The 13,535-nt window shown below is 43.5% G+C and overlaps 1 protein-coding gene across 2 annotated transcripts in view; it reads right to left on the bottom strand.

Moving 5' to 3' along the window:
• Positions 1-3,030: 3,030 nt before the first annotated feature.
• The window catches only part of LOC142183052 (cytoplasmic polyadenylation element-binding protein 1-B-like), a 28,413-nt gene continuing 17,908 nt past the window's right edge, over positions 3,031-13,535 (bottom strand). The window contains exons 6-12 of one of the 2 annotated variants that reach the window (XM_075257953.1): positions 12,336-12,449; positions 11,921-12,017; positions 9,026-9,170; positions 6,977-7,175; positions 6,790-6,884; positions 4,446-4,526; positions 3,031-3,141 (exon numbers count right to left, since the gene is read on the bottom strand). In XM_075257953.1, coding sequence (XP_075114054.1) covers positions 3,031-3,141; positions 4,446-4,526; positions 6,790-6,884; positions 6,977-7,175; positions 9,026-9,170; positions 11,921-12,017; positions 12,336-12,449 — 842 coding nt within the window. The remainder of the gene's footprint in view (positions 3,142-4,445; positions 4,527-6,789; positions 6,885-6,976; positions 7,176-9,025; positions 9,171-11,920; positions 12,018-12,335; positions 12,450-13,535) is intronic. The other variant, XM_075257954.1, reaches the window with a different exon arrangement.

Genomic DNA, 13,535 nt, shown 5'->3' with positions numbered 1-13,535 from the left:
CTGCTATGTTTTAGACTACACGACCAGCTACAAGATACTATTCAGAAGTAAACTCCTAAGGGGGCATTCACACGATGTAACATGTCAGAATCAGCGCTGCAACATAGAATCGCATTTACTTCAATGGGTTCTGTTTAGCGTGGTGTAACACATTGAAGTGAATGGGATTCTGTTTTGCAGCGCTGATTCTGACATGAGTTATCGAGTCAGAATCAATGCGCGTTACTCTATGTGAATGCCCCCTAACACAGCCTGTTCTCCGGGTTACAAGAATGTGTAGGTGAGGTCCGAGATGGTCGGGGCTGGAGAACGAGCGCTCATTCTATGGGTTTTACTTCTGAACGCCATCCAGTATCTGGCTGTGTAGTGTATAAAGTAGTAGATGCAGAAGCCAAATGAGGCCGACTAAAAGGGGTTGTCCTATTACAGAGACCCACCATTGTGACAATCTACTGCATGACTGGCGCTAGTAGTAAGTAAGTGGAGCGCCAGTCACATTACCACAATGGTGCAGAACCACTTTCAGCTTCTTGTTCTCCCAAGACTGGGGTAGCCAGAAGTCAGATTCCCAGACTACATTTGTGTTATGGTCTCAATACATATCTCAAATAGTATTAAAAATTCAAATCACCCCCCTATCCCTAGAACATATATAAAAATAGTTAAATACTGTGAAACACATACATGTTATGTATCCCCGTGTCCATAGTCGCCCGCTCTACAAATCTACAAAAATATTTTTCCTGTACGTTAAACGCCGTAGCGGGAAAAATAGTCAAAAGTGCCCTATGCATCTCCGTACATGGACGTATAAAAAAAAGTTACGGCTGTCAGAATATGGTGACTTTTAGAAAAAACATTTTTTAACACAGTTTTGGATTTTTTTTTTTAAAGGGTTAAAATGTAAATAAAACAATATAACTTTGGTATCCCCGGAATCGTACTGAAACACAGAAAACACGGGACATGTCATTTTGGCTGCACAGTGAACGCCGTAAAACGGAAGCCCGTAAGAATGTCACAGAAATGCACTTTTTCTTCAAATCCCCCCCATTCTGAATTTTTTTCCAGATTCCCAGTACATTATACAGAATAATTAATGGTAGCATCATGAAGAAAAATTTGTCCCGCAAAGAGTAAGACCTCATATGGCTCTGGGAGCGGAGAAATAAAAAAGTTATGGGGTTTAGAAGGAGGGAAGTCAAAAACGAAAATCAAAAAATGCTATCAGCGGGAAGGGGTTAAATAAAAAAATAGATGAAGTGAAAACCAGACACAATTGCCCTCCTGTTATGTTTATATTTTCCTGGATATAAAAAAAAAATTAAACACATTCGAAAATAAAAACATAAAAATAAAGCCGTGTCCCCGCAAAAAAGATGCAAAAGTTAGTTGAATGAGACATATGAGAAAAATGTTACAGCCCTCAAAACCGCACATACAAAAAAAAAAAAAAACGAAAATGTGTCTGGTTCTGGACCACAAATTGGCCCGATACTGAAGTGGTTAAGGTTCAGTGTAGATCCATTTTCAAGCTTACAACAATATGTATTGTATGAAGGCACCCTAGTACATTCTAGACATGTGAAAGTTTAGATCTGAAAAAACCCAAACAAATCACTGCTTCAACGGGTTTATTATGTGACAAACAAAAAAACAAAAACAGGAAAAAAACAACTAAATCGACAACACATCTGTAGGTTAATGGGGCTCTCTCAGCTAAATGATGCTGTATGAGCCCCACATATACGTGAATAGCCTTTAAAAAGGCCATTCAGGCTCCGCTAATCTTATTTTAAACCCCCCGCCCGTTTTCAAATAAAACTATAAAAACATATATGTAAATTATACCTGAACGTGCACCTTTCTTCTTCCAGTGATGTCCTCCTGTCCTGTCTCTTCTCCGCCTTCATCCTCTTTTCTTCCGGAGTGAATAAAGAGCCAGGACAGGAGGATGTCGCTGGAAGAAGAAAGAAGAGGAAGGCGGGACCGAAGATTACGTCAGATCGTGCACGACCGCCCAGGGTGCACGTTCAGGTATAATTTACATATATGTTTTTATAGTTTTATTTGAAAACGGGCGGGGGGTTTAAATTAAGATTAGCGCTGCCTGAATGGTCTTTTTAAAGGCTATTCACATATATGTGGAGCTCATACAGCATAATTTTGTTGATAGAGCCCCTTAAAGTGCATTTTCTTCTTGTATAACTACAATGAGGTAGAGACTTTACACACCGCTTCACAGAAATGCCCGTTAAGGGCGGCTGTTTCAGCCAAGGCAAATTTGTTGTACAAATACAGTATCTCATTTTATAGATTATTTTCTTCATCTAGCACCTTCCAGAAACAGAACACTTGCAATAATGTTAAGAGCTGCCAGGAAAAAAAAGGACTTAAAAACCATCTTTTTAAGAGTGTAAAATGGAACTGGTAAACATCCCGCACAGGGTATCAAATATGATTTGGTGTAAATTAAGAGCAGATCCTGCCATTGTTGTTCCAGTAAAAATGCCAACTCAAGAGCTCGTCTACATGGTTCAGGGGGGACATTAGAGAAATCAGAAGGCACTTGTATGGCAACGGCAAAGAACTGGGTAACAGCTTCATGAAATGCATCACCCACAGTATTTGCAAGGAATAAAGAAAAAAAAACGACTCGAGGCAAAGGCAATAAACCATCAAACACTGCCCGCACGTTGCTTACATGCAGCAAGTGCTGGAGCTTCGTATAGAACAGCTACTGGAGAACTATGTCCCCAATATCATAGAAGAAAAAGCCCTCAAAACAGACAATATCCCTGGCAAAACGTCACGGTGCACAAGTGGAGAAAACTGTTACAAGGTGCAGCAAACAGTAAGTGCCAAACAAAACAAAGTGACTTCTCTCCCCCCACCATCCGCTGACTACCACAATAATCCGGGAAAGGTATATGAACGCTCCTCGTGCTGTCTGGAGGACCTTGGGGCGCTGTGTCCTTCTTCAGCACATTTACTGCAACTTAATTGATTGATTTGTAACTGGCAGCATATTTAACTGGAGTCTCGGCTCTTTTGGTTACGCATTAGAGGGCAGTGGTGATGAAGAATCTCAATGGAGTGATGCCAGTGCCAGCAGGAACGGCAGAAGTACTTGAAGCAAATCTTTAAGGGGGAAAAAAACAATTTGTTCAGATATTGATCTTTACAACAGCCTAGTTACAGAAAGTTGGACAGTTTGGGTTACAGTTGAGTCCTCAGTGATCAGTATTTCCCCTTAACCCCTTAGAGACACAGCCCAAAAGTGACTTAAGGACCAGGCCTCTTTTTTCAAAACTGACGTGTCACTTTAAATGGTCAGTCCCATCTTGGATCTACACCCCCTTCTAGAAAGGGAGCACTAGTGAGGTGACTGTTGCATCTAGGTGGTGTAAAAATAGGAAGTGTAGTTTAGCTTGGCATCTTGGTTCCAGTCAGCCTCAGACATTTATAGCATATCTGCAGGCTGATGTGCATGTCTGTTAATGTCAGAGGGGATACCTGCTTAAAGAGGACCTCTCACCACCTGGGCCACGTGCAGTTTTATATACCGCTAGAAAGCCATCAGTGCACTGAATTCAGCGCAGTGTCGGCTTTCCCTTTCTGTGCCCTCCGTGAAGAGCTTATCGGTGCCAGTACCGTAGCTCTTCACCATCAGAAGGGCTTTTGTGACAGTCAGGAACGTCCTTCCTCACAGCAGCGCCTATAGCACCGTACTGTGAGAGCGGGGAGGAATGACTCTCCAGTACTCGTCTATGGATGAGTACTATCAGGAGGGGAGGGGGGGCACATTCCTCACCACTCTCAGTACAGCGCTATAGGCGCTACTGTAAGGAAGGGCGTTCCTGACTGACTGTCAAACGCCTTTCTGACGGTACCGATGGCTCTTTACCCGGGACACAGATGGTTAAAGCCGACAGTGTGCTGAATTCAGGGCACTGTCGGCTTTCTAGCGGTATATAAAACCGCATGTGCCCAAAGTGGTGACAGGTCCTCTTTAAACAGGCAACCTGTTCAAGGTTCTGACTGAACTCCACAAGAAGCAGAAGCAAGTGTGGCTGTTTATTGCTTTAGGGCTGGAATCTGTGACTGGCAATGTAACTGCATACAAAGCTTCGTTTTAGTAAAGCGGAGATGAACTTTATAATAAATTTATATGAGAACCGTGATACTTAAGACCACTGAGCCAGTTTCTCTCTAGCGTGCACTTTGATAAAGTCCCACATGCTTAGAACACCAAGAAAGTAGTAAAGATTTATGCAAAAAAAAAAAAAAAAATTATGCAAAGTTAAAATTTTACATTACAAAAACCCATTCCAAAAAGTGGATAGCAGCCATTGTGATGAGTTTCAGGATGACTACAGTAGTGATTGCAAGACCACAGTGTGCTCAATATACAATGTACAAAACTGTTAAGTATTTGGAGCTACCTGGTCTCTGCAGAAGAAAGGACCTGGCTGAGAATTGCAAACCTGGCACACAGAATCTTCAAGGTATGGGTCAATCTGAACCTAAAGACAGAAGTATGAACAAAGTATTTAGATTTCCCACACAACATTGAACCAGAATGATTAAATATTAAAGGGGCTCTATCAGCAAAATTTTGCTGTATGAGCCCCACATATGCGTGAATAGCCTTTAAAAAGACTATTCAGACACCGCTAATCTTATTTTAAACCCCTGTAAAACTGTAAAAACAGTCGTGCATGATCCAACGTCATCTTCGGTCCCGCCTTCCTCTTCTTTCTTCTTTCAGCGACGTCCTCCTGTCCTGGCTCTTCTCCGCCTTCATCTTCTGTTCTTTGGAGTGAAGACGTTCGCGAGCGTATTGCGCATGCTCTGGCGCCATTTTTGTTGTAATTCTAAGTATCCCTTAGAATGATGCGAGCATGCGCAGTACACTCACAAACGTCTTCACTCCGGAAGAACAGAAGATGAAGGCGGAGAAGAGCCAGGAAACGAGGACGTCGCTGGAAGAAAAAAGAAGAAGAAGGCGGGACCGAAGATGACGTTGGATCGTGCACGACAGCGCCCTGTGCATGCAAAGGTATGATTTACATATATGTTTTTAAAGTTTTATTTTAAAATGGGAGCGAGGTTTAAAATAAGATTAGCGGAGCCTGAATGGTCTTTTTAAAGGCTATTCAGGAATATATGGGGCTCACACAGCAAAATGTGTAATACTATAGTATATAATGAATTATACCATGGGCTACAGTCTGCAACCTATGCCGCAGGAGGGGGGTTTGGGGTGGGGTGAAAGGAGCGCGCAGGATGGGGGGCACACAGTAGGGGAGTTCGTGGAGGGGTGGTGTTCTGAATGGTGGGATTTGGGGGTGTCCTGGGAGGGGGGTGGTCACGTGGGGTGGATGGAGGGGGGGCAGGGGGGACAAGAGAAAGACGGGGAGTGGGTGTGCGGGTAGCGAATGGGAAGGCACGGGGGCGCACGGCGGATCCTAACCAACACAAATTGGCTAAATAATAGCGGCTCAGCGCAAATGCCAATCCACAGACGAAGTCGCGGGCAGATGCTAGTAGTGAAATAAATATAACACTTTTACCGACTATGCTTGAGATAGCAAACACATGGTGCATGTGGCAGAGTGTGACCGTCTCACTCTGAGAGATGATGTACAATGGTGACTGAACAGGGAGGAAGTAGAAAAAAATCCAGGCACTACCCATATTGTATAGGGCTAGAGCTGAAAAGGAGGTTACAGTGAATGACCAGTAGATGGTGCTGTTACCATACAATAATTTGCCTATGAGGGCAGAACACCTCTACCCATGTACCCAAATGTGCATGTACATCCTGGGTCACATGCGTAGCTATGGCACCTGCTCTGAAGCAGCAGAGATAATGTTTACTGGTCCATGTCAAGTGTGACCACTGCACCTGAGTACTTGGCCATTCTGTTCCTTTCAGCAACAGTGAAAGCAAAGCTCTACCATGGGGATTGTGGGTGTTGTGGCCATGGCCTGCCATAGCAATGTAACAGTGGCAAGATTAAATTATGGAAGAATTTTACCATAGACTACAATATATTAGTATTGCAATTTATAGTAGGAGTGATCAATAGCACATAAGTTCCAATGCTGGGGGAGAGTTTTTTTTTTTGTTTTTTTTTTATAACGAAATTAAAGTTTAAGCCTTCTTTTCCTAGAAACGGGGAAAAAAATCCACAAAATGGCCACACTAAAGATATTTATCCCATACAGTGAATGCTGTAACAGGGGGAAAAAAGAAGACAGAAAGCTGTCAGACCGGATCCGGCCGTGAGCGCAGGTGAGCGTTTTATGCTCTCCGCCACAAAGCCGTTTTTTTAAAATCAGACATAGAGTACTGCATGTCCGACTTTGTGTCCGGCTAAAAAAAAACGGTTTCGTGGCGGAGAGCATAAAACGCTCACCGGCGCTCACGGCCGGACATCTTTCAAACCCATTCAAATGAATGTGTCTGAAAGAGTCCTGCAGGTTTCCGTCTCCTGCTCAGTTTTGTGCAGGAAGCGGAAACCTGCAGAATGGAGACCGGGCGCAGATGTGAACGAGCCCTTAGTCATGACACTTTCCTTAACCATTAGTGTTAAGGTGTTTTGCCAGTACTAGGCTAACCCCCAGACAAATCTGTGCAGGGACAGTCCATGACCACTCAGAAGTTAGAGAATGGTATAACTGCAATACAAGAGCAAGCACAATTATCAAATCATGACTTCAGAACATTCATGTGTGAACATTAAAAATAATAAAATATATATCTGTAGGGTTTCCATTTACCTTCTTTGTAAACTTAGCAGTTTTAATCTTCACAAATGCAGCATTAACAGCCTTTAGATAACTGCGCCGGTTGTTGAAAGTCACACGGCCAGAACCTGGGTTTTAAATAGGGGAATAAAAAAAAAAAAAAAAAAAGTTGAATGACTTACACCACCTACTAAAAAAGCATAAAGATACAACTACACACCAATTGGGTACTTGTGCTTATCTGTATCAATGCCAGCATACACTACGCCACCAAAGAGATCATTCATTATAGAGGCAAGAGCTTCAGCATTCACCATTCCATGCAAAGCTCCAACAAACACGGTCTTACTGAGATGTAGACGCTGAGACGGACTGCGAACAAAGTTTTTATCTGCCAGCGCCCAGGGAATGACCTGAACCTATAAAATATGTAAAGGAACAGTCATTAAATTAAACCTTGTTACTTTAAATATGACGATTTACACAGTTTGCTAGGTGTGGCATTGTGAGGCTTGAAAAAAAAAAAAAAAAAAAAAAATCACATGTAGTGTGAACAGATTTGCTGCCTAGCCTTGTTTGCATTCTTCTCTCCCATGCACTACCAACTATTTGGACACCCATGCAAACGAAGATACAGTATTTTCGGTTGACATGTACATCACGCCTTCCGCCGTTAAACAGAAAACAGCATTGGCATTAGTCGCATGCAAGATGCCACAAAGTGCAGAGTTGTCAGATTGAGAAAGGGGTAATTGTGGGGTACCACCGAAATGGTTGATCCTTAAGGGACATAGCAAGCAAACTGAATTACCCAAAATAGACAGTGACCTATGTGATTACGAAGTGGAATGTGAACAGTGATTGTCGGAATGTGCACCGAGTCGGCAGACCATTGAAACTGGGAAACAGAGACTGACGAGTGCTGGCCAGTGAAATTCTCTCTCCAGCGCAGTCTCCATCTTCTTCTAGATGCTCCTGTAGTTCAACAGAGTACAGAGCGTACTGCGCATGCTTGAGTAAGCGGCCACAAAAACCTGGCTGCCGGCACATGCATTCGGCTCTGCTTGTGGCCTGATGGCAGAGCCGATTGCGCAGGCGTACAAGTGTGACTCCAGCACCGGAAGACACCGCATGAAGAGGCCGTTCCAGAAGGAGGAGGCGGCGCTGGAGAGTTCTCTCGCAGCATTGGGGACGCCCCCAGTGCTGTTTGAGCGCTGGGGCCCGCCCCCAAGTGCTGCAAGAGAACTCATTTGCATACCAACGAATAACAGAATTTTAACTGAACGGCAGGGTGAAGACATCTAAAGGTAGAAGAATAGCCTTTCTTAAGGCTATTCCGACGTGTCAACAAGAAAAAAAAAGTGTTTAATGGTAGAATCCCTTTAATAGCACAAAGTGCTGCAAAAAAAAAAAAAAACACTTTATAAAATGGTTTCTCTCAGTTATGGTAATTTTATATTGGGTTGTTGGGGGTAGGGCTAGAACCTGTAATAAGGGCAGTTTTTTAAAAAAAATGTTTCACTTTATCTTTCTCCATTTATTCTTTTACATTGTGTCCCCATAGGTCTATAATGACTTTGAGGGGGATGCAGATTTCCCATGTAATGGGCTGATACACATAGCCCCAGCTGCAGTACAGCTTCCTGCCCATGGCTGCCTGAGATTATCTGAAGGACTCAGCAGCTCTAAGACTGACCCTGGCAGATCATGTGACCGCTGGGTCAGAGGGCAGCTGCAACATGGCAGTGCCCATAGCCATGTATATATGGCAGTGCCCATAGCCATGTATATATGGCAGTGCCCATTACTCCGGCTGTAGTTACAGCTGTCTGCAAAGATGTACAGTTACGTTCTTGCAGAACAAAAGGGACTGCCTGAACAGTCTATGGCCGTCTGGAAGAGGTGAAAGTTTCTGGGGGTCTGTAAAAAGCTCCATTACCATTTGTGTACTTTAATGACCTCCTGGCAAAAAAGTTTCGGAGCAATTCTAGTAAAACGATATATAGATGTGACACTGCTATTTTACCACCATGTTTTAATAAAACACTTGTTGGGGGAATATAAACAATTGTCTGGGGCACAGTATGCTACCATACATCAACTTATTGCATGGGAACAGTGGTTGAAAGGGGAGGGGTTGATCTCACCCCTAAACACCCAAATGCTTTGATAGCCATAGACATGGCATCCGTGGGCAGAAGCTGCAGAAATCTGAGTATTTTGACACCTGCAGCTAGTACTGGGTCCCATCTGTGTAAATACAGCCTACCTCCTTGCGGCGCATCCTGCGACCTGGCATCTTGAAATAGCGCTCACTCAGTCCATCCTGGCTTAGTAAGTCCTGAGTGCAGGCTTGAAGTAGCGCTTTTACAGATTTTTTAGATTCAAACACCAAGTACACATAGCCTGCAGGATTAAGAGAACAGCATCTGTAACCTTCATTAAACTAGACAGTTGCCCAGTAATGTAATTCCAGACATTAGATGGAGCGCGCCTCACTTGAAAGACTCAACTTCATGTTAATTAGATTTAAGAATGTTGCCAATTTTCAAGCTTTTCCATGTTTTAGATAATAAACCATAATTGCCTTAGTGGCCAGAGTCAGTATAGTGGGATTTTAATAGGTCACTGTTTTTTGGTAGATTTCTTTGCAGCTGCCACCTCATATCTACATGCCCATCACATGATCTTGGTCAGAATTTTATCTACTAGAAGAGTATGAATGACAGCAGAGATCTAGAAAACCCAAATAAAATTTCTGCATTTTTCCAATACACTGTCTGTATAAATTCCTAAAAGACTTGTCTGAAAGTGGCCAACGCCATTATCACTCTTATCAGTGACCAGCAATTCTTTAGTTTTGTATGCAGTTAAGCATGCTGGCAAAAGGGTTTCGATTTGAGTGGTTTTCCCCCTCGGTGGGGAGTGTCACTATTCTAGAGCTGCATTTTCATTACTGGATGCATGTTCATTCTTTGTCTTGTAAAGCCTGATTTAGGCATGGTTCAATGATGCTCTTAAATATTTTGAAAGTTCTGACAATTTTTATCTACAATATTAAGAGTTCTATTTTAGTGTTCTTATCTTGTTCATGACCAACTCCCTCCATTAAACTGCATAGAGGTGTCCGCCAGTCACGTATAGGACTGCATACTTTTCAGCAACGACTGGATTAAAGTTATATACTCTTGAGAAAACTATCAATGCGCTCAGCTGCTGTTCTAAAACATTCTACATTGCATTTTCAACCATCTGCCATGAGTGCCAGCATTCTGACCTACAGCAAAGTGAGCATCACATTGCATCTAGTCAGTGGCATAACTAGGAATGGTGGGGCCCCGTGGCGAACTTTTGACATGACGCCCCTACCCCCCTTCCCGACTGACGCCGAAGACCTCGACTGACCCCCTCCTACGCATTCCTGCGCGCTCTATTATGCCCCATAGTGGCCCCTCCACACAGTATTATACCCCATAGTGGCCCCTGCACACAGTATTATGTCCCATACTGGCCCCAGTACACAGTATTATGTCCCTTAGTGGCCCCTGCACACAGTGTTATGTCCCTTAGTGGCCCCTGCACCCACTATTATGTCCCTCAGTGGCCCTCCACACACAGTATTATCCCCCATAGCGGCCCCTCCACACAGTATTATCCCCCATAGTGGCCCCTGCACACAGTATTATCCCCCATAGTGGCCCCTGCACACAGTATTGTACCCCATAGTGGCCCCTGCACACAGTATTATCCCCAATAGTGGCCCCTGCACACAGTATTATCCCCCATAGTTGCCCCTGCACACAGTACTATGCCCCATAGTGGCCCCTCCACACAGCATTATCCCCCATAGTGGCCCCTGCACACAGTATTGTACCCCATAGTGGCCCCTGCACACAGTATTATCCCCAATAGTGGCCCCTGCACACAGTATTATCCCCCATAGTTGCCCCTGCACACAGTACTATGCCCCATAGTGGCCCCTCCACACAGCATTATCCCCCATAGTGGCCCCTGCACACAGTATTATGTCCCACTGTGGACAACCATAAACACTTATTATACTCTGGGGTCTTTTCAGACCCCAAAGTATAATAATTGGAGACCCAGGGGGAGAAAAACATAAAAAAATATGTTACTCACCAATCTCCTGGTTCCTACGATGTCGGCCTCCGAAGTAGTCCATCTTCAATGACGTCAGACGTCACATGACCCGGAACAGAGGCCGGGGTCATGAGACGTCAGACGACTAAGCCGAAGCCTGCCCGGATCGTGGAGAGGTAAGTAACAGTGTTTTTTATGTTTCTTACCTCTCCCGGGCCGCTGATCATTATACTCGGGAGGTCCGAAAAGACCCCCCCGAGTATAATGATAGCTGCGGTAGCGGCTGTCACCGGGCCCCTAATGTCCCGGGCCCTGTGGCAGCTGCCTCTGCTGCTATGGCGGTAGTTACACCACTTCATCTAGTCTAAAAAGAATGGTCTTTGAGACCATTTAGATAAAAGTACTTCAAGTTATACTATGCTTTCAAGGAAAATTTTATTTATTTTAATTTTATTTAATTTTTTGTAGTGTCAAGACAGGCTCTGCCTGATAACTCCCACAATAAGGAAACCATGGCATTTCCTTATTGCCTTTGATCCCATCCATTGGTAACCAAGTCACCCCTGACCCCATTAGAGAAAATCTTAAAATTAAAATTTAGATTAGCAAAAATGTTGAGCTTTAAACCATATTTAGATTTGTAGACTAATAGGAATTCCTCGAAGGCCATGATCACAGTAGAAATGGATATCTGCCTTAAAATATCTCCAAATCCCACCATATGAACAGATCTTACAAAGCCCATCAGATGCAAGTGGTTTTCCAGGAAGATCCCATCATTTTTTAAGCCATGTAAAGAAAACCCTTTTATGTACCCAACATCAGTAAACTAGATGAAACGGTAACTCCATTTATAAGTATCTTCAGCACATCTGAAAAGCATCTTATACATAGCCAGGACACAAGTTATACTAACCTGTATCTTGAATGTATTAGTTCTATACATGTCCTATCACCGTGTCACCAGCTAATGGTACCATGTAAAGACATACCCATGTAAAGACATACCACCAGTGCACACGCAGGAAGAGCTAAAATGAAAAAAATTGCTCCTACCATTCTGGTATTACCTTTAGGTGGACAACGGGGATGCTTCCCATCCTTACCAGGCCACTCAACGCTCAGGGCACCAAACACTTGGAACGTGTTTATCAATTTAGCTGCAAAATACATGAAAGTGAGAAATCCACTAAGAAATTCAATACCAAAACACTGATCACTCAAAGGGTGTGGATGAACGATACAGAGAGCAGCTCTGATGGATGTGGCTTATTCAAGTATTACAATCACTTGTATGACTCATCAAAGTTCATGTGATCGCTAATAGTTATGGGCTCCTGAAGCTAAACTTGTAGCACTTACCCGAGCACCAAGCAAGCCAGTCATAAATGTACAAGATCAAATCAAAGCATCAACCATGTTTTCTAGAAATGCCATGACTCATTGAAAAGTGACAAGTGCTGCTATAGTGAACTTACTCTCTGTAATGTCCCGAAGAAAACCACCAACAAACACTTTGCAGGAATAGACTGGATTTTTGCAGTTACGAGGAGGCAGCTGGCCACTCCAAGTGCATGTAGCTTCATTCACAGCTGAAAAAGTAAAAACATTTAATAAAGACCTTTGTACTAGGACATGTTTTTTCCCAAATTCATTGTGTCTTATTGAAGTCATATGTATTCCTTGCTGTCCATAAGAAATTCCTTTACTGACAAGTAGCCAAGTCTTCAAATTCATGTACCATAATGGTCATGTTATAAACTGACCTCTCAGCCCCTCCGCCTTGGTACTATAAATCCTATACGCCTGCTGTCTCATGAAATAGATGCCATGCACCTCTGGAAGTCATTGAACCATAGGTGTATATCAGTGCATGATATACAAAGTGGCTCCCCATCCAGTGAACTATTGCATCACTTAAAACCACAGTATTCTCAATTAAACACTTACATTCTGATTATAGTCACTTTAACCATATGCATTAACTAGTTTTTTTTTAAAAACCTACTCATTTGTCATCTTCCTCCAAACCAGTGGTTCTCAACCTTTCTAATGCCTTGACACCGCAATACAGTTCCTCATGTTGCGGTGACCCCATTCAGTTTGAAACGTGTCCATAACAGCATGCGTTCCAGCTGAATACGGCTGCTGCAGACAGTAGCGTGGCTTCTGAGTGGCTAAAGCCATCGGACATATGTATTTTCTGATGGTTTTAGGTATACCTCCCAACTTTTGAAGATTAAAAAGAGGGAGAAAATATGCGAATTTAGCTCCGGCCATTTTTATGTTGACTCCGCCCGTTCTCATTAATTTTTCATGTGCTCCCACACAGTATAATCCTTCTACAGTCACCCGGACATTATATGTCCCCTCGCCATCTCTCCCCCAGTTTCATATAACCCCTTCATCTGCCCCCAGTTTCATGTTCCCCCATCTCGGCCCCCAGTTTCATGTCCCCCATCTCTTCCCTAGTTTCATGTCCCCCCATCTCTGCCCCCAGTGTCATGCTGTACCCCCCTTCATCTGCCCACAGTTTCATGTCCCCCCATCTCTGCCCCGTTTCATGTCCATCTCTTCCCCAGTTTCATGTCCCCCATCTCTGCCCCCAGTATCATGCTGTACCCCCCCTTCATCTGCCCAGTTTCATGTCCCCCCATCTCTTCCCCCAGTTTCATGTC

The sequence above is a fragment of the Leptodactylus fuscus genome, chromosome 10, assembly GCF_031893055.1.
Source record: "Leptodactylus fuscus isolate aLepFus1 chromosome 10, aLepFus1.hap2, whole genome shotgun sequence".
Classification (NCBI taxonomy): domain Eukaryota; kingdom Metazoa; phylum Chordata; class Amphibia; order Anura; family Leptodactylidae; genus Leptodactylus; species Leptodactylus fuscus.
Note: the sequence above shows the minus strand (reverse complement) of the source record. Positions and strands in the feature narration are given on the sequence as shown.